The sequence below is a fragment of the Rhinolophus ferrumequinum genome, chromosome 16 (genome assembly GCF_004115265.2).
Source record: "Rhinolophus ferrumequinum isolate MPI-CBG mRhiFer1 chromosome 16, mRhiFer1_v1.p, whole genome shotgun sequence".
Taxonomy (NCBI): domain Eukaryota; kingdom Metazoa; phylum Chordata; class Mammalia; order Chiroptera; family Rhinolophidae; genus Rhinolophus; species Rhinolophus ferrumequinum.
The window spans coordinates 21,266,425-21,293,768 of NC_046299.1; the positions used below are offsets into that span (position 1 = coordinate 21,266,425).

At 37.2% G+C, this 27,344-nt stretch overlaps 2 protein-coding genes across 8 annotated transcripts in view; one reads left to right on the forward strand and one right to left on the reverse strand.

Annotated features, from left to right (window-relative positions):
* The window catches only part of CFAP43 (cilia and flagella associated protein 43), a 76,635-nt gene extending 56,938 nt beyond the window's left edge, over positions 1-19,697 (forward strand). For 2 of the 6 annotated variants that reach the window (XM_033130447.1, XM_033130448.1), the window contains exons 26-38: positions 230-310; positions 905-1,030; positions 3,686-3,805; positions 6,708-6,815; positions 8,342-8,428; positions 9,143-9,231; positions 9,779-9,992; positions 11,201-11,313; positions 12,007-12,166; positions 12,743-12,907; positions 14,948-15,028; positions 15,892-16,045; positions 16,235-19,697. In XM_033130447.1, coding sequence (XP_032986338.1) covers positions 230-310; positions 905-1,030; positions 3,686-3,805; positions 6,708-6,815; positions 8,342-8,428; positions 9,143-9,231; positions 9,779-9,992; positions 11,201-11,313; positions 12,007-12,166; positions 12,743-12,907; positions 14,948-15,028; positions 15,892-16,045; positions 16,235-16,401 — 1,665 coding nt within the window. In that variant the 3' untranslated portion in view covers positions 16,402-19,697. Of the gene's footprint in view, positions 1-229; positions 311-904; positions 1,031-3,685; positions 3,806-6,707; positions 6,816-8,341; positions 8,429-9,142; positions 9,232-9,778; positions 9,993-11,200; positions 11,314-12,006; positions 12,167-12,742; positions 12,908-14,947; positions 15,029-15,891; positions 16,046-16,234 lie in introns of those variants that run through there. The other 4 variants (XM_033130449.1, XM_033130450.1, XM_033130451.1 and 1 more) reach the window with 4 other exon arrangements.
* Positions 19,698-19,748: 51 nt separating this feature from the next.
* Positions 19,749-24,110, reverse strand: SFR1 (SWI5 dependent homologous recombination repair protein 1). Of its 2 annotated transcripts, none has more exons than XM_033130454.1 (4): positions 23,975-24,110; positions 23,041-23,162; positions 22,047-22,445; positions 19,749-20,991 (listed from the first exon to the last, which is right to left on the reverse strand). In XM_033130454.1, the coding sequence occupies exons 1-4, from the start codon at positions 23,985-23,987 to the stop codon at positions 20,800-20,802; spliced, it is 726 nt and encodes a 241-aa protein (XP_032986345.1). In that variant the 5' UTR covers positions 23,988-24,110; the 3' UTR covers positions 19,749-20,799. The 2 variants fall into 2 exon arrangements, with proteins under 2 accessions (XP_032986345.1, XP_032986346.1); XM_033130455.1 differs by having other exon boundaries at positions 23,889-24,015.
* Positions 24,111-27,344: the final 3,234 nt, after the last annotated feature.

The following is a 27,344-nucleotide window of genomic DNA, read 5'->3' on the forward strand; positions in this document are numbered from 1 at the left end:
GGTCGAATAGTCTTGTACTTGAACTCCACTGTGGAAACACATCAAGGCTTTTGTCACGGTCAGAGATCCCTGGAATCCGTGGCCTCTTTCCCCTCTCCCCTCCATACCACTGCCCACCCTCCCCAATCCTGAATGCAGTCATTCTAACATGGGGTGGGAGGCTGCCCCTGGGACCACCAGTGTCAGATCTCTGTCTCAGCCACCTTCCCTGACCCTGGCTCCTTCCCAGGGCCCTGACACCAGACGTCGAGCCCTGATGGACATGATGGGAGGAGTTCTGGAAGTCAAGAAGGAAGACATTTTGAGAATGGTGAGATTTCTGAACCTCCTTGTGGAAGGTGGAATGGGGTGGAGAGTGCACTTCAATTTGACCACTTTTGCTATATAAAGCTGAGTTTTAGAAATTCTACAGCAACAAATACACAATCTTATAAACATACAACATCAGGCAAATAAGAAATTTGAAACCTCAGACCTGCCTTCCAATCTGACAAAACAAACAAAATCAAGCAGCCACAGTGGTTTTGGTCTCTACAGAAAGCACGGCTAACTCTGCACCTGTAACTCTTCAGATACACCAAGAAACACTCCCTTTGATACCTGATATAGGAGTCCCTGGAGCTCAGGTATAGTTCTAGTTATGAAGATATCAATATTTACCTCCAAACCTGTCACCTAAGAGTCTGGGTATCCCACACTGCCCACTCTTAAGTCACAGAAAAACAATTATAACATTTTTTTCATGTTCTTTGGTCAAAATGTCAGGTCTTGCCTATGTGAAGAACTATATACCCTGTTAAAGGGCTCTTTTTTTTTTTTTTAACTATAATGATAACTCTGAGCTTTTATTGTACTGTTACATTTATATTTGAACTATAGTATATGCTTTCCTTTGTATCTTCAGGTGATTCCTCCTCCTGCTTTCATAGCAAAACCTGATGCTTTGTGGTCTGAAGAGGAAAAAAAACAATTCAGAGACTATGAGAAAAAAGTCAAGGACTTAAATGAAGAAAGAGATAAGTATAGAAAGGTCAGAAGAGCAAAGAATTAATATACTCTACCATATCCAGGGTTTTGTTTCAATACGCTTTGGTAGCTTAAGGATAATGTTTCAGCTTAAAATCTCAAGAGAATTTAGGAAAGTAGATGGAGATAAGCTTAAAGAAGTAGAACAGTTTAAAACAAAAAGAATGTATTTCAATGAGTTTTTTAAAGTTCTTATTGATTTCAACATTTCGCACCTGGTTGCAATTCATTTTGTCCTCCATTCATTCTTCACATATTTAATGAATACCTATTATAGTATGTTCAAGGCACTGCTCTAAATTGTCTACATCTATTAGAGTTCAGTAATACTGTTGCTTGATTAGTTCTCAATCTCAAGAAAAGGACTTGAAAGAAGAATGATGCAATCAGTGCAACACATACTTTACAGTTTTAATTTGAGATTTTTGCAATGCAGTTCTACTTCTATCTCCTTCCATCACAAAGAAACATTCCCACATTAACATTGCTTACAATTATAATAGAGGTATAAAAGCTTATAGTATACAGCCAAATAAATAATATTTATTCCTCTGTACGAAAGTAAAATCATACCACCATTTAAGGCAGGCCATTTTTTTTTTTAGCTTTTTAGTGGCTGTATCGCATGAACAACTTCTTTGAACCAGTTATTAACCTATCCCAGTTTTTATTCACTGAAGTCCTCTAACAGTGCCCTTGCATTTTATCCTAAGATGGCACTTACCTGAAAGCCAAAATGAGTAGATTTGAATGCAGTAAAGATTTCAAGGAGTTAGGGAATAGAGATAAGGTGGTAGCATTTACTCCATGGTCTTGCATTGTAAGACCGCGCACTGCTTACACCCTCACCTCCCTGTTCCTTGGTCACTGGTAAAACCCAGCCTGGATTAAACCCAGTACTTGGCCTTCTCTGCACCTGCACCTGCAGTGGATAGAGAAAAAGAATACTGACTGGTTTCACTCTAAGGGCCTTAATTTTTATTAGGTCCTTTGTAAAACTGCTCAGCAATGCTAAGCTGTTTTCCCCCAACTTAGTCCACCTGGGGGATCTTGTTAAAAATGCAGATTCAGATTGGGACGTTCTGAGGATATGGAAGCATCCTGAGATTTCTAACAAGCAACCAGGCGGTGCAGCTGCTGCTGGCGAGCAGACTGGACTTGAAGAAGGGTGATTCTAGAGGACCACTTCACATGTTCTCCTCTGTCCTCCAGCTTCTAACACCGACCCCCTCGACTCTCTCTCACCTTATTTTCTGTTTCAGTAGGAGAAGAGAAGCAACCAAAAGAGATTTTTCTTACTCTTCTATCATACATCCCACCCTCCTGCACTGAATCCGTAGGATCTCCCTGCCTTTCTGTTGCTTATGGATGCAGTGGCCTTGCATCTACCCAGGCCTGGTCCTCCGCTTGTGCACTAGATCCATGCCACCTGACCCATTCAACATCGTCACACCAGCAATTTGCCCCCACTTCCTGCATCATCAGTTTTTCCCTCTATAGGATTTTTCCCACCAGCATAGACACATGCTGTAATCTTATACGTACATCTTATACATCGCTCCTCTTATACAAAAGAAAAAGAAGACTTCCCGGAAGGGGATTCTGGAGTTCTTACTACTCTTCTTGTGACTTTTATGTTAGTCTGAATTTATTTCAAAATAAAAAGTTAAAAGAAAAAAGTCAAGGAGTTAATTGAGTCCCAAGGAGTTCAATCCACTACTCAATATCTCCTCAAAAAACCCCAAAAACAATTTATGTTCACTGTCTCCAATTTCTCTCTTCTGAATTTAAAATAAAGGGGTGGGGGATGGAGGGAGGCGAGGAAGAGAAAGGGGATAGATACCGAGCAAATGATAAAACAAATGGGGCATAACATTGGCAACTGATTAAATTGGTAGAAAGTATATGGGAATTCTTTGTGCTGTTCCTGCAACTTTTCTTAAAATTTGAAGTTATATCAAAACTTAAAAGTTACCAAAAAACTTAAAGGTAAAACTTGTTTGTAACAATATATCTAGAATTGATCTGCAGATCCTGTTCTCCTTAAATATATAAATGTATAGCTTTTCCCTTACCTACTACATGCTTAGCTCTAACTCCTGGTGGAATTTTTTAAAAAGGAGGTGGGACTTTTTACCCCTGATGTAGAACTGTTTGGAGAGACAAAACATACAGAAAACGAGAGTAAGCACACACACACACACACACACACACACACACACACACACACACACACTTCTTTTATTACCTTAAAATCTAAAAAATTCCATGAAGATATATTCATGAGTTTTTGGGGTTTTTTTTGTATTCATGACTTACTAAAACATCAAGATTTCTTTTCCAGGCCAGATTGTATGCCTGGAAATTTCTGTTCTGTAGAGAGTCAGAATTTTCTGGAAAGATTTCCTGCGATTTGTTTTACTAGGCCTACTGCTGCCTTCATCATCATACTTGATTTTTAACATTTTTTTAAGTGTAATCTTTTCTAAACAAAAGATTCACAATATACTAAACAAATTCAGGTGGAACATCTCTGGTTGAAGGGGGCGGAGGCCCCAGAACACCTCACAAGTCTTGCCAGCCACCTACCCCACCTACACCACTTCCTAGGAGCGTTTGATGTTCCTAAACATTAACTTTGTTATTGACTTCCTTTCAGTCATTAGAAGCAGAATTGAGGAAACTTCAAAACTCAATTCAAGAAAGCACACAGAATTTTGATGACTATTTGAAAAGACTCTTTCAAAGGAGAGTGAAAGCAGAGATAGTTGTCAACCAGGTAAATGAAAGTTTTACTTATATGACCTTTTCTTTTAAGGAGGCTCCAGGGCCTCTCAGTGTTGTTGGGATAAAGACCAACATCCTTTCTGGCACTAGGTCCTGCAGACTCTGGCCCTGGCTCCCACTCCAGCTTCATTGGTACCACCCTCCAACTCACCTGCCACACTCCCTCCTCTGGTGCCTTGAGCACACACACGAGTGTCATCCTTCCACCTCTGCCAGTAATACTCTGTGCCAACTTCTTTGCATCCTGGCCTATATCTATTCATCTATCAGGTACCAGTTTAAAAGCTAGTTCCTCGGACTAGGTTAGATCTTCATATTATATACTCTGTTCTTTTACTTCCTAGTACTTATTGCAACTGAATTTTAATTTATATGAGACTACTTTTTAATGCTCCCAGGACTATAAGCTCCATGAGGGTAGGGAGTGAATTTGTCTTGTTCATCCCTGAATCTCTAGCAAGTACCAAACGGCTGGGCTCATACTATATGTTAAATGAATGAATGATCCACATGCCCAAAAGATCAGATAAAGAAAATCTGGCTTAATTTGATTCAGCAGTAGGATATAAATGAAGTGTGCAGTAACTAGAAGCAAGAAGACCAAGGAGTGAAGCCTTTAAATTCTGAGGGAAAATTATTCCAAACTTTGGATTTTATACCTGGCCAAACTATCAACTAAGTGTAAGAGAAGAATAATATTTTGAGAGATGCAAGGTCTTGAAAATTTATATGCACCCGTTCTCAGAGAGCTAGTCAAAGATGTGTTTCACCAAAGCAAGGGGCCAACCAAAAAAAGATGAGGGTAGGTAAGGGAACCTCTGGGAAGGTGTCTATATCCTCAGGGTCCCCACAGGAATGGTACACCAGAAGGGTTACACTTAAGAGAGTTTAATGCGGGGACTTTTTACTGAGGTACAGGCCGGGTTAAGGGAAACAGCAAGAATGGTGAGGCACACGGAGACTAGAAACAATGGAAAGCCAGCATCATCTCTTAAAAGGCAAGAGAAGGGAGCTGTTACCAGGACCCAGCAAGACCTGTAGTCATAGGAAAGGATTCACTCCTCCTCAGTCATGGCCATAGATAGAACACAATGACTGAGTCAGCAGGAAGGAAATGTACCTATATGGTAGTTAGGTGGGGAGATTGGGAGTGAATGCCCCAGCATCAGTCATAAAAGCAGTATTTTTCATAATGGCCAAAAAGTAGAAACAATCCAAATGTCCAACAATTATGAATGGATAAGTACAATATGATTTATTCATATAATAGAACATTATTCAGCAATGAAAAGTAGTAATACATGCTACAACACGGATAAACCTTGAAAACATGCAAAATGAAAGAAGCGAGACATCCAAGGCTACATATTGAATGATTCCATTCCATTTATATGAGATGTTCAGAATAGGCAAGTCCATAGAGACAGAAAATTAATTAGTGGTTGCCGTGGGGTGGAGGCAGGGAGACCTCTGGGGTGGGGTGCAGTGTGGGAAGAAATGGAAAATGACCTACTAAAGGATTTCTTTTCAGAGTGATGAAATATTTTAAAATTGATTGTGGAGATGGTTGCACAACTCTGTGAATATACTAAAAAGGATTAAATTATACACTTTAAATAATTATGTGGATTGTGAAATACACCTTAATAAAGCTGTTATTTTAAAAAGATATGTTTAGAACATCTTCCATACAAGACAATGAGGAAGCCATCAAAGACTATTATCAAAAGGACTCAGGAGCCAACTTTTAAAAGTTCCCTAACTTTTAAATGTTAAATGGAAATGTTAAATGGAATGTTAAATGGAACAATTTAACACTCAACAATGATAACAATTGCAATTAACTGAAACCCATCACATTTGTTTAAATGTGTGATACTTTATAAAGAAAAAAGTCCAATTGTTCACCTTCAGAGGTTGACAACCAATTCATTATCTAAAAACTGATAAAGAGAAAGCATCAAACATCTATTCTGCCTTCCTATATGAACTATACCACTAGGTAACCAAAAAGCAGATAAGGAGAACCATCTCTTTATAAAATAATCTCAATAAGTGAAAAATAAATAATAGAAATAGAATATTACCATTTTGCAATTCTCAATGAATTAAAGGATCTGGACATAGCTGCTAATATCACAAAAAGAAAGACAACCTGATATTATATGTCTCCTGATCAAAGAACACTTACGGTCTTGTCAAAGGGACCAAACATGGATCTGATAAAAAAGGGACCAAACATGGATCTTATCCAGCTGCCAATTTTCAGGAAATACATAGGATAAAGGACCTTCATGAACTCATCCTAAGTATGTAGTTAGTAAAACCCAGACTAGGTGAAACTACAGATAACTACAAATAAATATAAGGAAAAGAAAGGGATGGAAGGGAACCTGTGGAGTATAGAGACTTTAAAAAAAAGTGACCATTTTTTTTAATGGACAAGTTATACTATAGTGCCTAGAGATATGTACTTGGGTAATAACGCTATAAAGAAATGCAAAGAAATGATTACTATAAGTCAGCACAGTAGTTATTACCAGGGTTGAGATTATGATGTGCACACGTGAAAGGGGCTTTGGGCAGCGGCAAAGTTCAGTTTCTTGAGCTGGGTGGTGACTACAAGGGTGTTTGCTTTTATGAGAACTCATTAAACTATACGTTTGTTTTATATGTTTTTCTATATGTGTTTTATCTGACAATGAAAAGATGAAAAAGGTGAAATAACTGAGTCATTATTGTAACCGTTTATATTCCCATTTTCTTAAAAAGGATTTCTCTTACCTGTATGTCATAAACTTGCGTGATGAGTGCCATGCCTATGACCTACAATAGAACATCCTTTCTTGGGCAGGAGTATTGATCATTTCCACCCCTTTTAAATATTTCTACAGGAAGAATTGAAAATAAATAACCTTATGTTTTCTTTACTGTTGGATGAAGAAATAAACTCCAGAGAAACCTTCCTAAACAATTACCTTACAAGGAAGCAGGAGGAAAAAGTAAGTATAGTATCTAATATCTGAGTACAATAATTTTTTGATAGATGTGCTCCTTGTTAACAAGAGCTCACACACCTAGACCCCTTCCTTCCATCCTTCCTGCCACGTTCCTGCTCAGCTGTGTGCGTTCTGTGACTCCCTGTCTGCGACTTTGCTCTAAGGTCAGGTAAAAACACCCACTCCAATCTGTTAATAAAGTTATGTGATTCTACATTTACAATGATTCAGTCAAAAGAACCATACACCTTTCATGTAACATATGGTTTATAAAATGAGGCCATATAGCTTCATAGTTGAAAGGACCCACTTTTAACCACTGACTGGCTATGAGAACTTGGACAAGACATATAGCCTTTAAACTATTTGCAGACTCTTTGCTAGAGAATATTGTTCTCTCTGGACCATTTGGCACCCTAAGTTTTACTAATCGTGTAAGTAATGGGTTAGCTTATAGAATAAAAAGATGTCATATTCTGAAACGCTATCTAGTAAGTAGGAGCATGAATAGATATGTTTCACTAAAGAGACGATGAAAACTAAATGCTTGTCACAAGAATTTTCAAAATATGTCAGCTTTTACTGGTAATATTAATAAAGGACATTTATAACATACTCTTCCTTTTTGCTAAGAGTCTGTAAAACAGCATAAGCAAAGCACCTTCTAAATACAACCATACTCGTAACAACCCTGCAGGGTTTTGGAGGTCCTTCACAGATGCAGAAACAATCTCAGAGAGACTGGTAACACTTCAGTCACCCACTAGTATGTAATGTAGCAGGAACTGGAGGTGTGGAAATAAACAAAGACCATCCAAATAAGAATACAGACTCTTTACTCAGAACTTGGGATAGTAAGGGAAACAGCCACCATCATTTGTGTTTGGCAGACACTCAAAGGCAGGGAGGGGGATAGGAAAGCTTTAAAATGAAAAGAGAGGGCTTCAGGTGCACCCTGATCAAGTCGTTGGCATGGGGAAGCTGAGGGCAAGTTAATTAGAAACCAGGAAACCTATGTGATTGGTTTAGGGAGCATATTTAGCTTTCTCTGGTTGGTTCTAAGTTGAAAATGGTGGCAAAATTAAAAAAACTGAAAGTTGTTGTCCAAGTCTTTATAGTTTGGGGCTGATCACTGCAGAGTTTGTGGGTCAGAGTTCTATTTTTATATATGGCCTGGCCATTGTCCGTTTATATACTCGTATTCAGTCTCTCAGAATCCAGGTCCAGGCAACTCCCGAGCCTGTGTGTTTTCTGTCATCCATACGGCCCTCCCAAGAATGTACTGTGCTCTGTAGTCGCTTATATACTCACGTATAGAGCTGGCTATACTCAGAAACAGGTGATTGGATATTTGTTCTTTCAAAGGCTCCAATTGATTTACTTTCTTCTGTAAATTTTATCTGCAGTGGATACTTCACTGACACATTTATCTTGTACTGGGAAATTCCTTATTTTTGTGTTATCCCCAATATTTTTGTTTATCCTGAAAAATCTCCAGTTCCAACTGGCTATTCCTAATGTTGTTACAGGACCAGACTTCAGAGGCCATCAAGAAAGCTAGAGAAGACCTCGATGTGTACAAGGAACAGTATGACAACTTACTGGCAGAAGACAAAGTGAGAGCCATTGTCTTATCTGCCACCAATGCAGTAGAGTTGCTGCTGCCTAGATTGGGGGGAAATTAAAAGAAATATAATTTAACTTCCTCATAGACATTTCTCCTACAATAATTCTTAGTTACGGGTGAACTTCATCCTATGCCATTGTATATTTCTGAAAATCACTGTGTAACATAAATTTTTGTAAACTTCTCTGGTTTAAGCTTTCTCTTGCACAAAAATGAGAGATGTCATCTAGACTTTAAGGCTTTTCAAACTTCAGGTTGCAGGCCCTATTAATTGGTCATGATATCAATTTAGTAGACTATGACCAGCAATTTTATAATGGAAAAGGATATAATAGAAAAGCATAAAGAAGAATGGAGGGAAAGGGAAGGGAAAGAAAGGGAAGGAGTAAAGTGGAACGGAATGGAACGGAACGGAACAGAACAGAATAGAAGTAGAATTAGAATAGAGTACCTTGCATGTTTTACGGGTATAATTTTGTGTTTTCTAAAACCTCTTATATGAAATATTTTTAACTCACTGATGTGCTTCCTATTCAAAATAAATCTCTGAGAAAGCCTTGCACGGTGAGTGGTCACCCAGTAACAAGTCTACTTTATAAACCAAGTTTTCATGAATTTTTAAAATCAAAGTGATACAACCCTATATTTTAAAGGGTACTGTCAACAAATAGAATGTTTCTGGCAATAATCTGTTTGTCCTTAGGTTCTGGATCGCAGCTTTAAAAAGGAGTTTTCTGAAATTCCTACTCATCAGGTGGATATGCTCTACAAACTTTTTAAACGCCGACCAAGGTTTGTTTCTCCTTTAATATCATGTTTCTGAGGAAAAGTTTGTAAATGAACAGGAATGCTATTAGATTTCAGCTTTTACTCCCAATTAGAAGGAAATATTCAGCCTAACATCTTTCACATGAAAATTTTCAAGTTTTTATCATAACTCAGTTTTTTAAGATTATTCTTACATTTTCATGTGCTTAAAGAATACCCTTTAACATTTGTAAAGCTGGTTTAATGGTGATGAACTTCTTTAGGTTTTCCTTTTGTGGGAAACTCTCTCTCTCTAGAAAGTGAGATGTTTTCTAATACAGATAAATTTGCCAATGCTGACAACAGTTAGGGACATCTATGGTCCAGCCAAGGTCATGTTTGGAGGTCTAGAGAGTATGGACGGTCAAAGTAGGTGTTTTCCTCTTTTGACTAATCTACCCACCTGCCCTCAAATGCCAAAGAAAAGTGTCATGCAATGTCATACGTATACTAAGGGTCATATTATAACATGGATTATTTTTTGTCTGTGTGAGAATATGAAAGGTTGACGGGCTTTTATTGATAATACCAGGATTCCCAAACCAAAAGTACACTCAGATGCGGCCAGTACTGTGCCTTTTGGAGAGCGACCAGAATCTGGGAAATTGAATAAAGATGCCTTTGCCCAGTTAATGAAAGGCATGGACGACATGGACAATATTAATAACATGCCAGAAGGCTTGGACCCCTCGGTCTGGGAACATTTCTGCATGACCAGACGAGTAAAAGTGGAAAATGAACAGAAAGTATGTAATAACATTTTTTTCATTTCATTTAGTTTATTAATATAAATACATAGTTTTTAGTGTACTAATATAAAGTATATAGTTTATGGTGGTCACTTCCAGAAAAGCTAGTTATTTAGGTTTTCCTCCTAGGGTAGTAGTTAGTAATATTAATAATAATGATGATGAAATAAAATATTAATCTTAGTGCTCTTGAGGGCCACGTATAGGTCTATACTGGTGTAGACCCACACTGTCTGTGTGGTTATTGTTTACTTGAAATAAATATGGCGAGTCCTAATTGAGATATGCTGTCGGTGGAAAATACACACAGATTTAAAAGACTCAGTATTAAAAAAAGTAATGGAAAATGTCTGGATATTTTTGCATTCATTACAGGTTGAAATGATAATGTTTAGAATATATTGTGTTAAATAAAATATATTAGCAAAATTAATTTTACCTGTTTAATTTCATTTTTATAATGTAGCTACTATAAAATTTTGAATTACATATGTGGCTTGCATTCATGGCTCACACTGTATTTCTCTTGGCTGGCACAGAACTTCCTCTTGCCTCTCTGCCCTGGTCTTCAGTAGTCCTCATCTCTTTTGGTGTAGATTAGAATTATATTTCATAGATTAGAATTATATTCTAATCTATGGTGTAGATTAGAATATAATTAGAATTATATTCCAGAACCAACTTTATAGTTTTGCTAGATTTTTTTTTTTTTTAATGTAGTAAAGGGCAAAACGTTGAGAGTGTTTAATTGGGAAGAGGCTCCTTCCTCTTGTTACTTCGTGACCTGCCCTCCTGTTACTTCTCTGCCTCCCCTCCTCCAAATTCCCTAAATTCAGTGCCACATGCGTCAGGCTGGCATGTTTTTGCTAAAGCATCTATGATTTTATAATTTTATCTAAGATGATGAGAACAAATTTTAAAATACGATATAAGAAAAATTCTAGTTGCTTGCATATTTGATTTTCAGCAAGAAGCAAATTTGACACTTTCCAAATTATTCATGGAATGTACGTGTAAGTTTTATATATCTTATATTGCATAATGGCAGGGATATGCATTTTTATTAATCTCTTAGAAACATGGGATTGTTAAGCCTTTGTAACAACGTTAAAAGATGTATGTTTTCTGAAGTTCTTTAAAATTAGTTTGCTTTTATTTCTAAAGTTCCATATGTTTTGAGATGTCTGTGGTTTGGTTTTTTTCAGGTAAAGCAGAAAGCAGCTGGATTAGTGGAAATGGTGGCTTTCCTCCGGAGGAGAGTGGAGGAGGATGACAAGGTGCAACAGGAAATTGAAAAAGTGTTCCAAGAACTCATTCTGTAATTTGAACCTATCATTCATGTTCATTTATTCAAAGTCTAAGCTAGAGCTAAGTTACGTTGCATTATCGCAGGGGAAGAATGCCTACTCACTGGTTTACAGCTGGCAGAGACTGATCTATTACTATCTTGTTGGGCTTTATAATTTATGTTTGAAAAAGTGCATTTTGTTGCATTACACCTTATTTCTATTGCCATATTTACAGCCACATTGTTAAATACTTCTATGACGTTCCCAAATCCAACATCATACATCATTTTCAGATCTAGGCTGTAAGGAGAAATATGAATTCCCTAGAAATCGATTTGATCAGTAGCTTACAGATTAAACATTGTTAATAGACTATCAGGAGTCTATACCTAGTCAGAACTTTAATAGATTTGTTATTTGGTAGCATCATTAATTTTCTTCCAGCTACATGAATCTTTTTTTAAATCACAAAGTAAAACTTTATGAATGTATTTTTGTCTCTACCATTCTTTGAGCAGCCCAAGTGCAATTCCATACCAATAAGAAGAGGTATCATAGAGACCTCTAAGAAAGTTTATCGTTGGGAAAATATTTTCCACATTAATCTCTAGCATGTTTTCCTTCAGCTGAAGGAAAGTTTGGATTTATATTCTCAGATAATAGGTGAAACTTGAAATATAAATATAGTACAACTACTTACTTTGAAGTCTTTTTGAATTTAGATTACAGGAAGAGAAAGTGAAATTCCAGTTGAATTTGACAATCCAAATTCTCCTTAAACAAGGACAAGTAGAGCTGGAGAATTTCCAATTATTTCTGGAGTATTCTGATGCAATTCTCATCAACAAGCATATAATTGAAGACCTGAATTCTGTGATTCGGGTAATTATCATTTTTTGAGGAGAAAAAAAAACCCCAACTTACCACCTGCTATACCAAATATTTTTCATTATTCTCCCATTTCCATGACAAAGGTGTTCATTTTCTTCTGGCTTACAGGGTTTCTGACAAGATGCCTACCACATTTTTTTTTTTTATTCCTTGTTCCCCTTAATGTAATGTTTCTGCCTTTGAGATTTTCTTTTTCTCTTTCTCTTTCTCTTTCTCTTTCTCTTTTCAGCAGTTTTTCCATAGTATCAGGAAGCAGAAGAGAGAGTAGGGTATAAAGGCTTACAAAATGGAAGATTGGTGATGGCAAAAGGAACTCTGATCTAATCATTGACATATAAATTGGCTATACCATTCAAATGTATCTTATAATTCATTCTGTTTAGTAAGCTTTATAGTGATCAGATGTTGCCCAAGTAATTTTTTAATATTAGCTACATTTTTAAAAGAAGATAAAATTATCTACGATCCAAGTGTTTTCTAATAATAACATCCAGCTTCAAATATTCTATATTCTTTATGCAGAATTGTATTATATGAATATCATAATGTGCCTTTTTCTGTTTAAAGAGTCAAGGACACAAGAAAGTTACTAGCATGATGGAAAGTAAAGATATCCACAAAGGAATATTTCAGATTGAGTGGGAACATAAGAAAATGGAGATGGAAATGGAAGATCTAAATCAGAAGGCTTGGGATATTCAGATGTTATTTTTTTCAAGAGAACGTCAAAAGGTAAGTTCTACCTTCTCCACTATATAACTTTAATTTCATTCATTGATGCATTTTTTCACTCAACCCAGTATTTAATAACAAGCCTCTGTGACATCAAGCATTCTCTAAGCCAGTAGTATTTCAAGTAGTATAATAAGCCAGTGTGCCTATTAATTCTGTCTTTTTCTTCTAGTAATTTACATTTGCTGCTTTTGGTTCTTTGTGACCCATTCAGTTGTACAGTTCTATCTTGCAGTTCACTGAGGATTTCCTAATTGTCAAATCCAGTGGTCCCTTTCCCAGTCTTCACCATCTCTCAACTCTCTATGTTATTTGACCATCTTAATTGCCCATTCCTTTGGCTTTTTTGTTTTAATATAAGTTTTATTAGGGAATATTGGGGGGACATTGTGTTTCTCCAGGGCCCATTGGCTCCAAGTAGTTGTTCTTCAATCTAGTTGTGGAGGGTGCAGCTCAGCTCCAAGTTCAGTTGCGGTTTCCAATCTTTAGGTGCAGGGGGCGCAGCCCACCATCCCATGCGGGAATTGAACTGGCAACCTTATTGTTGAGAGCGCGCGCTCCAACCAACTGAGCCATTCGGCTGCCCACCGAGAGCTCAGTGGCAGCTCGTTGTCTTCAATCTAGTTGTGGAGGGTGCAGCTCCTTGGCCCATGCGGGAATTGAACTGGCAACCTTATTGTTGAGAGCTCGCACTCTAACCAACTGAGCCATCTGGCTGCCCTCCTTTGGTTTTTATCATCCATGTTTTCTCCTGATTTTCTTCCAACATGTCAGACCACTCTGCCTCTTTTACTGATTTCTCTTTGGCTTCTAATGCTTAAATATTCTTTAAGATTCTGCCCTTAGCTCTGTTTGTATTTCTTTCCATGCCCTCTCCTCTGACGATCTCTATTTCTCTAACTTCAATGATCACTTCTAAAAGACGAATCTAAGCTCTCTGGATTCCAATTCAATTCCAATTGCAATCCAACCTCTTTGGCCGTAACCTCCCTCAAGCCTTATTTCTATATTTCCCACCTCCCAGCAGCAACTCTTTCTTGCTTATTTCTGTTCTTTCCAGCTGCTCACTCAGACTTAAAGTTGTAGTCTTCTTTGAGTCCCTTCTTTGCCTTGCCTTCCAAGTCTTTCCTAGTTAATCTATTTTATTGCCTCATTCTCTATCCCCACTGCCTTTACCCTGGCTCAGGACTCCTTTGCAGTGATTTAGGCTATTTTGTAATAATCTCCTAACTGGTCTCTTGACCTTGGGTCTTTCTCTTACCTAATCTATACTATATACTACTGCCAGAGTAATATTCCTATTCATTTCTAATAACATTACTACTCTGCTCAAACATTTTAAACTGCTACTTCTTACCTGACAAATGAATTATAAAATCCTTTGGTTGGTGCTCAGTGTCCTTCAACCTAACTTTTCAAATCCATTCCCATTGTTCTTCTCATACATCAGTATTCCAAACTGACTATTGTTTTCTAGGATCCTATGTCTATACCTAGTTCTTCTACCTGGAATATCTTTCCTCATTTTATTTTCACATCCCAAATGTCGTTTTTAAGGTCTAGCTTAAATGCCATCTCTTCCATAAAGCCTTTTGATTTCCCCAGTCCAGAGAAACCACATCTCATCTCAAACCACCTTTGAATTTGCATGCCTTTTTACATATTTTCTGGCAACTAATCAATTCTACATGTTCTGTTTTTCTTGGAAGTAAGTCATGTTATCTATCGTTGTACTTCCCTCAATGTCTTTTAATATGGGACTTGAAGGAGATAATAGTTATTTGGTGAATTTCAATAAATGAATGAATCAATGAGAAAATAAACTCTAGGCATTTGTAATTATTAGCATATGGGTGAGCATATCAGTGTCTAAATACAAGTAAATATTATGGTGCAAAAAGTCAAATCAATCTTAGATGAATAATTTTTATGAAAACAGTAACTTTCAAAACTAAGATAATCTTTATAAAGTTATCTATTGAAAGATGTAAAAATAAATATCCTCACATATATGATGGGTTTTTTTTTCTTCTCTCAAAGTACCTAAGTGAACCAAACTATGAGACTCTGATTGCTGTTCAGATTGGAATAATGGAAGAAACCATTGCTGTTCTGGATAAGGTAAGTCTCAAAGACACTGAGCATTGTAATCCCAATAGTGATTCATTTGAACAAAGTAATAGTGTTCCAAATTATGAATTCAAACAGAACCTAACAAAATCTTGGTCCTTTATTGATATTTAGGATGTAATTGGAGGTCCCTGAATAGTGTCTTTGCAACCATAACAAGTCTGGTAGACTGAAGCACTTCTTTTAATATTAATATCCCTTGGGAGATATCTGAGTATACATGAATTTCCTATTAAATGTTAAGTTATGATTTGTGTAATAGAAATGTTGATAGTCTTTTCTTGGCATTGCTTTTTCATAACTGCTTAACAAATGTTCAGTTTTGATTGTGTAGCATATATAAAATGAAAACAAAGTAATCACAAAGCAATGTGTTTTTTATCTTCTCTCATTTTTAAGAATACAAAGGGTGCCAAAAAAAATGTATACACATTTTAAGAAAGGAACATTGTATTTAAATTGTAATACCCAATATATACCAACAACAGAGGATGAATACAAGTCACTTTTGACTTCTGCAATTACAAGAGGTGCTCAAAGTGGTTACCATCAACGTCCAGACTCTTCTGATTATGGCTAGCTACTGCTTGAGCAGTGTTGAGCAGTGTCCACTCGTATCCATTTTGTTGGCAACCTCGGTATATAAGATTTTTTTCTAAAATGTGGGTTTGACATACCATTCTATCTTTCAACTAATAATTTAGGTACCTACTATGTGCAGGCATTATGCTAGGCACCAGGAATATGGTGATTAGACATCTTAATGACAATGAATTTAAATTTTAATAATGTCTTTATAAAATACATTTTTTCAAAATTATTTTTGTGGGGTGTCATGGGAACAAACATTTCAGACCCACAAAAAGAATGTGGAAAACTGCAAAAATCTACTAAAAAAACTGGTCAAGTTCGGCAATCAAAAAGATGTAGCAAATTATACTCTAAGCTGCAATTTAAGAGAAGAGTTGGTGGCTGTCTCAGAGAGAAAAGATATCTGTCATGCATTAGGTAAGCATCTTTTTTCTTTACTTAACTGTAGGTTTCTTTAAAAGTAATCAGTATTCCAGAAATCTATACAGTTGTTATAAAGCTACCAGCATTTCTTCCACATGCTTAATTGACTCTGAGTGCTGTTCTTATATTTAAAAGTATAGCTAATAATCCAACTAATTCCTTTCTTCTTCATTTTTGGGATAGGGCCTAAACTGACTTGTGAAAAGATTGCCAAAAAACGATATGAAAACATGATGCAACAACAAAAGCTAACAAATATTTCAAAAGAACAAGCCGAACAGATTTTAATACTGCAGGCTGAAGTTGAAAGATTAAGAATGAAAACATTTCCTGCTCTTGTTCCAATGTAAAAACACTGGTGGGAAACACAAGGCTAAATCAACCATTTAAAAAATAATTTAATTCGATTAAAATGATTTTTTTATTCTTTTATATAAGGAAACTTAAGTGGAACTTCTTCTCAATTGCATATTTTAATAGAAAATTATTTAATTTTAGCCTTGATCATTATAAAAATGTTTGTCCTGCATGAATAAATGTATAAAATATCATGAATTGTTTTCAAGAATGAACAAGATTTTAACTCAGAAAGTATTCAAAATCTAATTTATTTGGTCTTAATTAAATCAATAAGTATTTTCACAGCAATAGTATAAAAGTCTTAAAGACAAAAAGAAATTATTCTTAGCCACCACTGGCATTTCTAATTTTATAAAATTATCAGAAAATTTATGCAACTATGGATGTTGTTTATACTTTTCTATATTTCCCAAGATTTCTTCAACAAGCATTCCTTCTATAATCAGAAAAAAATTTACCATAATGTTTAAGATTATTCTTTGTTCTAGCAATGAGAACAAGGTAAACTTTACATTTACCAAGCCATACGTCATTTGTAAATTACAACATATTTTCTTCTACATAAACATAACATAATCTACATTTCATATTCATTGTTACGGAACTCAATCTTGTGCCCTACCCAACAGCGTTTGGCAAACAGAATGTTTTCTGATTTCCGTGAAAAGTTTATTGCTGTATTCATGTAGATGATGATAACTAAATAATGTGATTAACTGGTCAGAAAACTGCTCTGCCCTTCCATAGATTGTGAACTGCTGCATTCCAAGATGATACCATTGGGCTTATTGACCACAATCTCCAACTGATGTCAATGCTTATTGTTCTGGAACTTGTTAATTAATTGTTAAATTTAATCTGCAACACCATGTCCAGTGTACACTGGTGTCGGTCAAGCAAGCGAGCTATTATAAAACCTTCTACTTATAAAAAAAATATTTAGAAGATTTAAAATCTTTTGTTTAGAAATTTCCGGGCTAGTACCACAATTGCTCACCCATGCACTGATCAGTGCTGGGTGGGAACGGTAAGAAATTATAGGATCAACATTTTTGATGACTCTTCTCCTTAGTACTAGAATGACTCGTGAAGTAGTCAGTTCAGCTGATTCAGCAGGAAAGTCCCCATGGATAACCCTACATCTAGGGTCCTTCAAAATTATCTTTGACAGAAGGACTGTGTAGGGTGAGAGGATGGACCCAAGGATGGAGAAGTGTATGAAGAGTACAGATACTTTGTACTTAAGATGGAATTGTCAGAAATTTTCTGTCCTGTTGGTTTGAGTCAACCATAGATATACTAGAGTTTTGGTGTTTCTTTTTTCTGGTAATACAAATTCCATGTCACCTAAATTAGCTGCCTGGAGGCTCCATTTGCTAATAGCGAATGCCATAAATTTCACTAGATAATGTTCTGTGGATTCCCAGATCTTAACAAACTGAACAGCCTGTGTGATTTCTATTTCTCAGTGGCCACCTGGGTGACTCTGGCAGTGCTCCTTGCTTGAATGCCACAGCTTTGAGACATACATAGAGTGGTTAGCAGGAACCTCTTGCCCCCAGGCTGTATGCTAGTAGCAGCACTTTTCAACAGGAGGTACTTCTGGTTTGGGGGTTAGCTTTGGAAGGGCACATGGGTCATACACCCCAACCTACTCTTGATACTGTCCATGGTACTGATTACTCTCAGCTTCTGCTGAGATAACAGCAAGTATATTTTTATAGCCCTTTAAATTATCTATATTATTAAGAAATATAATTAATTGGGTCAAACATAGCATGGCTTTAAGCATAGGACCTAAATCCTGGTTTCAAAATCCTGGCTCTGCCACTTCAGTTTTAAACAACTACTTAGTTTTTAAATAACTAATCTTAAATTTCTTTATCTTGAAAATTGGGATGTTGATAATTGTAATACTCAAATGAGTCAACATACTTTTTAAATTGACACAAAGCAAGTGCTAGGTGGTAGCTTTCATTTTTATGAAAATGTTATTCAGTGGCTTTTAATACAAGCATACCTCATTTTATTGCACTTTGCTTTATTGTGATTCACAGATGTTTTTTACAAATTGAAGGTTTGTGGCAATCCCGCTTTGAGCAAGTCTGTTTCCAACAGCATTCACTCACTTCATGTCTCTGTGTCACATTTTAGTAATTCTCACAGTATTTCAAACCTTTTCATTATTATTATTTGTTATGATCATCCATGATCTCTGATGTTACCACTGTAATTGTTTTGGGGTGCCACAAACCATGCCCATATAAGACAATGAATTTAATGGATAAATGTGTGTTTCTGGCTACTGACCAACTGCCTGTTCCTTTCCTTGGGATCCCTATTCCCTGAGACAAACATTTGAATTGGGCCAATAACCCTACAACGGCTTCTAAGTGTTCAAATGAAGTCACACATCTCTCACTTTAAATCAAAAGCTAGAAATGATTAAGCTCAATGAGGAAGGCATGTTGAAAGCTGAGATAGGCTGAAAACTAAGTCTCTTGGGCCCAAATTAGCCAAGTTATACTGGGAAACCAAAAAATTCGTGGTCTGGAACAGAACCCACAATACCTCTGAGGTACGCCTGTAAGTGCATCCCATTAAATGGAGGTGAAATTCAACAGAAATGATTTTAGAAAGAGAGAAAAGGATCACCTCTCGTGTATCCCTAGGCCCCAAACTCTTCCAAAAGCCAGATCCATATTCCATGACCCACGTCCTGTTGCTGGAGTGCCCACTACTGTGCTGTTGGAGCCCGCAGCACCCAGCCAATGCCTTGGAAATGCCCATTACTATGACCCCATCTGCTCTTCTGAACGCTCCCAGAATCAGATTCCCACGGATGCTGTAGTTTCTCCAAGTGAACATGTCAGGGTGATTCCAGGGGATGTGCTAGTCAGCAGCCGGCAGCTGTAGACAAAATCCAGCACCATCAGCAGGGAAACCCCTTCGTCTACCACATTTCGGCTCTCTGGCTGAGCAGCAAGCAGTGATGGAGGCTAGTAGGCACAAAATAGTACAGCTCCCCAGGGGTGCCCATCCAGGAAGCCCAGGGCCAGGGGAGGCTCACTGAGGCCTGGGCCAGTCCTCTTGGGTTCACAGAAGCCAATGGCAATGGCAGTGTCTAAAAGGCAGAGGAGATAGGAGCAGGTATGGACACGAACACTTAGACTGGATGCAAGAGCTGAGTCCTTGGGTCTCCTGCTAGGCCACATATTAACAGCTTGTTAGATTACGGGGAGGAACTGGGCTAAAAGTGGGGTGCACTTGGAGGACAGGGCCTACTAGTAGGGAGGTACTTATTTTTAAGTTTTTTTTTTGTTTTGTTTTGTTTTTTTAACTAACTAAAGTTGGTTTAGCCCTTAAAAAGACCCAAAAACAGACATCCAGAAAGCCCTCAAGATAGACTGGAAGTACACAAGCTTTTCTGCCTCCAAGGTGACGAGTACATAAAATAGCTCAGCCACAAAAAGAGATGAGCTTTCTTTTCCTGAGCAGAATTCCGAATTCTCAGAGACTGGCTAGCTTGGGTCATATTTCTATATATGGCCAGGATGACAGGTAACATTGTACAACGTGGCAGCCAGAAATACAACCCTATGAAGGTGGGTTTCTGGCTGAGGAGTAACTGAACTAAATAGATGGAAAGCCCTCAGACTCAGCTGTGATTTTACCTACCACTCCACAGGCCTGTGCCAATCCATCTCCCCATAGAAGTAGTTCAAGAAAACAAGTATGAAAATCTTAGTTTAATCTATTTCGTAGATGAAGCTAGAAAGGTAGATGAATGTGAAAGACCTGGTAGGCCATACCACCTTGAAGTGGGAGAGGGAGATAATGTGGTTTTGTAAGAGATAGATGGTATTTCACTAAATGAGATAAGGCGTACAAGAAGCAAATCTGAAGAGACAGGAAGAATAGACTTCTGGACATATGAGTTTAATTACCTGTAGGACCATCCAGACGGAAATATATGCTAAATACATGGAAACAGATTCATAAACTTAGGATAGAGGCAAGCATTTTTTTGACCAGTTTAGGTTTAGACATTCACCAGACTGGACTATTTTTTTTAACATTTAAAATAAAACATTTTTACCACAATAAAACAAAACAATGTATTACAACTTCCAGAACTGCACAAATTATTTTTTAAAACACAATTTAAATTTTTCACATTTTTAAAATGTAAAATTTTCTTTGGCAAATTTATCCAAAATAAAAAATTTTCATTTTAGAACTTAGTTTACAGCTATGTAACAGAGTACCCTAAACTGCTGTTCATCAAGATACCTTTCTCTAAGCCCTAGTGGTTTGTATCTTCCCTTTAAAATGTAGTATCTTTTAAGCTGTCATTCTCAAAGATATTCTGGAGAAAACAATATGAATTAAACATCTATAAATTCTTCTTCATTTCTGTTATAATGTAGCAATTTATCATCTAACCCATAGTGATCTATTAACTGACTAAGGCTGAGTTGTTTGTTCTCCTCGGACATGGCTGACTGCAACTCATAAAGCAACAGCTGGCTACAGCTTCTCCACTTCTTTATTAGCAACTGTAACTGAGACAGGTCATTCTGAAACAGAAAAGAAAAACATGTAATTGTATAGACAGGCATCCTATTTTAACTTTCTTAATGAAAGCTGTTAAATCGGTCAGTGAGTAGGTTTGAAGGGTAACACGCTTGTCATGAATGGGACTTCTACCCAGGAAAAAGTAGGGTGGTTTTAAGTAGAATAGTTACAGTGACACTCAGATTGAGTTCTATGGCTATTTTGTTTGGTCTAAGCTCTGGGCTTACCCTCAGGGAAAAATCAATCATTAAATAGGGCAAAACTGTGTATGTAAAGAAGCAACAATGTAGATTAAAAAAAAAAATTCACTTTTCTTATTACAACTGTACTTTAAAATTGAGAATACTCAAATTAAAAATATTTTTCAACATTCACTGTCTCATAAAACAAAAGCAGTTATATTTAGAAAAATTTTTAAAACTCAAGAGAGCAAATAAGATATATTATTCCATCATTTATTCCATATCACTGGGGAAGAAGGAGCAATTACATATACATGAGTGATCCAAGGAAGTAAAGGTTATCATCTTCCAAGTGCCCAAGTTCTATTTAATTCAACCTATCTGGGTTGAAATCTAAACTCGAATATATACTTGTTTTCTCAAACAAAATGCCTGAGAACTTTAATAATTTGGAGGAACAAGATCATTAGTAAAAATATTTTATGTACTCTGTGGCCCATTTTTAGCTTTTTTAAATCATTCACTGTCAGCTGTCACTTCCATTGTCATTGTACTTGCATCTAACATTTGATACTTCTTATACTGCTACAGGCTGGAAAATTTCCAACTGCATATTAAATGAGAGCTGGAACTTTTAAAAAAGTTGTATCTGGTGTGTAGAGGCCTCTTCTACTGTACTCTAAATCTGACATATTTGAGTTAAAAGTTGTGGGAAGCCAGGTTTCTGGATGCTTGGCTTATTGCTCATTGTGCTAAAACAATTTTCTCTTTTTGAAATGACTTTCCTATAATTTATCTAAAAATAAAACCTAAATTTAAAAAATAATTTTAAAAATTTAAAAATAATTATGCAATGGTTCTAAAATTATTCTCACCTTTGATCTGTACATTTTGACTAGTTTTAGCCTCCGAAGAAGGTCTTCTTTCTCCTGAATCTGCTTCACCAATTTTGCTTTTTCTTCGTTTAATCCCTGTTTGGGAAGATTCTCATCCGCAGAATCATTTTGGAGATCACTGCAAGACCCAGTAGATTCACATGCATTGATATTCTTGATGGTATTTTTCAAATATGTACTTTCTTTAAATTCACTGTCAATGTGTTTAAAATTTTCTTGAAATTCCAAGCAGTTTTCTTCTGTTGAAGATGCTGGTTTCTCTGAAAAGTTCTGATTGTTTTCTTCATTCTCTATTTTAAGACGTTTTACCACACTGTAACAGGAATTAAATGAAGATCTAGTTTTCCTTAACCGTTCTCTAAGTGTTGCACTCATAGGCTGTAAAAAGGTACAAATATTAATAATGTTAATCAAGAAAAACATTGTTGACGTAAATAAATCTACTACTAGAAATAAAGACCTTACATTTCTATGGTACACACCACTAGATGGCTTTCTGTCTCCATGTATCTAAAGCAACCATCACAAAATGTCTAATTCCTGGAAGCTCCATTCGTTTTATTCTTTTTATTTTAGCAAAGTGAGCACTCTTCTAAGTGTTGAGATACTTATCCCAGTAATCACAAGCATTTGTTCAGCAACTAGCACATGCCTGACACTATTCTAGGTGCTTCAGAGTTACAAATTAAGGAGAAGACCTAGATCCTGCCACCAGACCTTCATGACAATGCAGATTCAAACTTCTTCGATTTGTAATGTTTTAATAACCTGATCTGAAACTAAATGAAATAATTGATTCAAGATGAAAATTTGCAGGTGGGGAAAGGTCAAATACATTATCTTAGATCTAAAATACATACTTATTAATGCTACATATCATGTTAACAATCTTCAGGAGATTTAAAACCACCATTGCCACAATAATTAGAAATGATAGAATTGATCCACTCTAAAAAACTAAGATTTTCCATACTTGTTTTCTTGAACTACTTTTATGGGGAGAGGGTGGATTGGCACAGGCACGTGGAGTGCTAGGTAAAATCACAGCTGAGTCTGAAGGGCTTTCCATCTTGAAAACGAACCCTTGGTTTACCTCTAAAAAAAGACAAAAATAATCACAAAATAGCAATCAAATTAACCCACATCTCCATACATCCCTCAGTTTTTATCCAAGAAGTTTTTATTGTAGGTAACGTCAGCAAGTAAGCCAGTAACTTCCTCTCTCATTTAGTTGTGATTCATTCTTGCTTTTTGTTGTCATTTTCCATTTACCCTCCCAAATAAGGTTGTGTTGGTCCATCGTGACTGTTTTCTAATTATAAATTAACTAGCTAGCGTCTCTTAAACAAGACTCTCCATTTGTTTTTAGCAAAATATTCTCAAATCTGCCATATGGGGGTTGGGGTAAAGAACAACTTTGGACAGTCTGGAATTCTTTAATTTCGTTACACCAGCTTCATAACGAAAGGAAATATAACTGATATTTTGACTCAAAGGACATTATCAGACCTGTCACACTACCCTAAACCGTAAAAGCTGTTGTGACTAGAACCAATGACGCTTCAGGCCTGAGGGATAAAGAACACAAGCCGAGATAAATTTATAGCTGTCTGCGTCGTTTTAGTTTACTTAGTGAATAGACCCTGAAAAGCAGAGTGGACTTCTTTGTTTCTTCAAAGGCATCAACTTTACAGGTAAAAAAAAAAAAAAGAAAGAAAGAAAGAAAAACAGAGAAAAAGCGTCCTCCTTCCCTCCCACCACTGCAGAAAACCGACACTAGCCCTCGAGAGACCCCAGGCTCAGGGATCCCCTGAGCCTGACCGCGGAAAAGGAGCTCTATTCGACTGCACAGCCGATTCCGGACGCAGTCCAGCTCTCAAACATCCACTCGCCACCCCGTACGCTACCTCCCTCCGCCATCCCCAGAGCGTAGGGAAACCGAGCAACCACGGCCGCGAATGCTCGCGTTCCAGGGGTGGGGCCGCACGGGAAGCGGAAAAGACATGCGATTGGCCGGAATAACTGACATGCGCAGCTCCTCTTCTCCCCGCGGCCGAGTGGCAACTGCCGCGCGCTAAGCCTCGAGCATCCGCGAGGGGCCGGGGGCGGGGCGGGGCCACGAGGGAGGCGGCAGAGTCGAGTGATTGGCCAGATTGACTGACGCGCGCAGCTCTGCTCCATCCAGCGCTTTAGCACGGCGGGAATGCGCGCGCGCAGTCGCGAGCCTTGGCCGCGTTGGGTGCGTGTTGGGATGAGCTACTAGAGGGGCGGACAGATCCCTACGAGACTGCGCTCCTCTTCGCGGCTTCCCCTCCCTCGTCTTTCCATGCAAAGCCTTTCCTGCCTTTTGAGTGTTAGTGCAGTACGCCTGAGGAGGCCCCTCCTACTCTCTTGGCTCCGGTCTCTCTCTTCTCGCTCACGACAGCAAAGGCCTTTCCTCAGACTTGACCGCATCAAAAATCGCAGGGCCTGCTGTGTGTTCAATTTACAGCTTGTAAACTCCCCAAAGGCAGAGGCCACAAAAGAGCAGCGCTGAGTTAAATGGCCTGTTGAGAATCCAACATGTTAGAAATGTCTCCAAGAATCCCTGCGGATGCAAGTGAGCTAATTTCTAGCCTTTGCTGCCACAAACTTGGCGGTCCAGTCACAGGTTTTCTATTGTATCTACCTCAAAATGTAGATTCCTTGGCTTGGCTTCAATTCTTAGTCAAATCTGAGAGAAAATGGAGGCCAATGAAATTTGTTGTGCAATAAAGGAAGTAGAGCAACCCCTAAATAACATGATATTGGACCAGAATTAAGATATTTGAAGCAAACATGGCCCTTGCTGAATGTTGGGCGGCGACGTCCTCAGTCTAATACATCCTCTCCGTTTCCCGTGTGGCGATGTCCTGTTGCTGCGCAACAACAAAGTTAACTCAATTGGGTGGAGCCCTGCATTGAGGGAAAGACAGTTGAGTAATTTCTGAGTCAAGAGGAAGTTGGGGATTTAAGGGGCCAGTGTTTTCCATCCTAGTGAATGGCCATTTTAAACGTTGACACTGTCTCTTTACGAACATCTGTCTGATAATGGCTTAGAAGTAGCCAGGACCCAAAAGAATACGAAGTCCTAAGAAGTCGGATATAAATACAGAACCGGAAGATACCTAATGAAGTGATTAAAGACTTCAATGTGGGAGTCAAATTGCCGAGGTTCATATCCTGACATCATCATTCTATGTGCTTTGTAATGTAGTGTCTCTGTGCCTTGGTTTTCTCAGTGGGTAAAAATGGGGTGTAATAGGGATTGGAGATTAAATGAGAATTTATTACAGGCAATGAGAACAGCACTAGGTATCTAGGAAGCACTCAATAGTTGTCATATATGCAACTGTATTCACCATTCCCTAATTGATTTAAAGGAATGCATCACATAATTCCTTCATCCCTTCATTTATCTCCCCCAAAAAGGCCACAGATTTTTCTTAAAGGTGCTGCGATCTGTAAGATGTCTCACAATCTAAGCCATAAATAGCAGAAAACTTGGCTCCTCCATAATAATATGTATTCCATTCCTTCTAAATTTTTCAAAACTTATATAAATTAACCTCAAGGAATTTACAAAAATGAAAGCGAGAACTCATCATTTTTTGATACAGGTGTTACTCACTTAACCAAGCCACAGTTCCTAGTTTGTACATTTACTTCTCCCTTTACTCATCCATTGGCATCAGTAACACTGAAAAAAAGCAGAATGATTTGTCCTGACACTAGACACATAATGCAGACTCTGCATATTCTTTATACCTTGGGGCATAAGGTTGGGTTGTTTTTATGATTCCCTAAAATCAGCTGCTCCAAAAACCTTTTATCATTACAACCTAAGCTTAGAGCTGTTTTTGCTGGCAGCGTAAAGGAAAACAACATCTTGCCTTGTAAATGTTCTAACTTGCTTATTATGTGAACTGGTATATTAAAATGGAATTGTTTTGGCCAGATTTTCAAAGAACTTCAGAATAAGTACTCAGAAAAACCTGTTGTTCAGAAATGTGCATTTGTTGACCTGTATCTCTGACTTCATGTATTATTAAAATTGAATGATCTTCCCATACATCAGTTTGTATTTTACTTACTCCCATCATATACCAAAATGGAAACATATCTTCCACTCTCAGTTTATTTAAGGGATCTGGAATATAGCCCCTATAATTTTCATTGTACCTTTAGATGAAGCCTAGCAAATGTTTTCATGTCTGTAGGATCCTGAAATCTACTGACCTTCAAGATGTTTGGTATTTCTGACACAAGACATTGTATGTTTCATATGAAACTTTCTAGGTGGGGAAAAATACTGCCCTAGAGAGCCCGAAGGCAAGGACTCCTTACTCTACCATGGAGAATAATTTGAGCACTAGAAGTCAATGACAATAGTAATTAATATCAATCTAAGGCAGGCTTTCTCTGTGTGTTTTTAAATTTCTTCAATACCCAAGGCTACTGTTAACCACTTTGTTATTCATCAGGGAGTGGTAAAATGCTTTCTTCCATTCTTGTCTGTGATTATTGTGGGTGGGATGATGACATAGACCTAAAAATCTTTATGAGGTTTTTTATTCTTTTTTAATAGCAAGAAGAGAATAGTGACTAGTGTCTCCCTCTCCCCGCCCCCCTCGTGCCTTTTCTCCATACAAGCACACACCCACTTTCAAGCCACAATTTAAAATTTCATTTCAGTAGACTTATTTATTTTTTAAATTCTTGCTTTATTTTAGCATTATTTTTGAAATCCTAACAATAATCTCACGATTACCTAAATTCTATTCCATTGACTTTTCTGTGTTGACAAATAATTTTATATCATGCAGACATAGATAGTATCCATAGGTATTTTTTAAACAATTAAAAAATATAAATATACACTTTAAAAACTAGGATTTAAATCCACTTGGGTGAGGAATTATGCAGAATCCACATGATTAAGGAGACATAATGTTCATTAAGACAAGTTAAACAAATTTAATACAGATTTATAACAAGAAAATCTACTAAATTTTCTTAATTGGCTTTAAGTATTTCTTACAACATTTATATATAATGGGAAAATTGCCTTCAAAAACTCTCCTCTAGGTTTCTCTTGCCTTGAATTCAAGTCTCATCTTACAGATCTATCCATGGTAAATAAAAGGTGTTTTAGTACTCTGTCATCTCATAAATTTCCCTTTGAGAATAACTGATGTACTATTTCCATTTCTTTTCCCTATTACCTAAAGATCTCATATGGAATTCTATAATGTGTAA

Coding starts and splice junctions, on each gene's coding strand:
- SFR1 (XM_033130454.1), bottom strand. Junction 22,446..23,040: donor AAAGTAGTTCAAGAAAACAA/GTATGGAAAATC, acceptor ACCTTTTTACAG/CCTATGAGTGCAACACTTAG. Junction 20,992..22,046: donor TCAAAATGTACAGATCAAAG/GTGAGAATAATT, acceptor TTTCTGTTTCAG/AATGACCTGTCTCAGTTACA.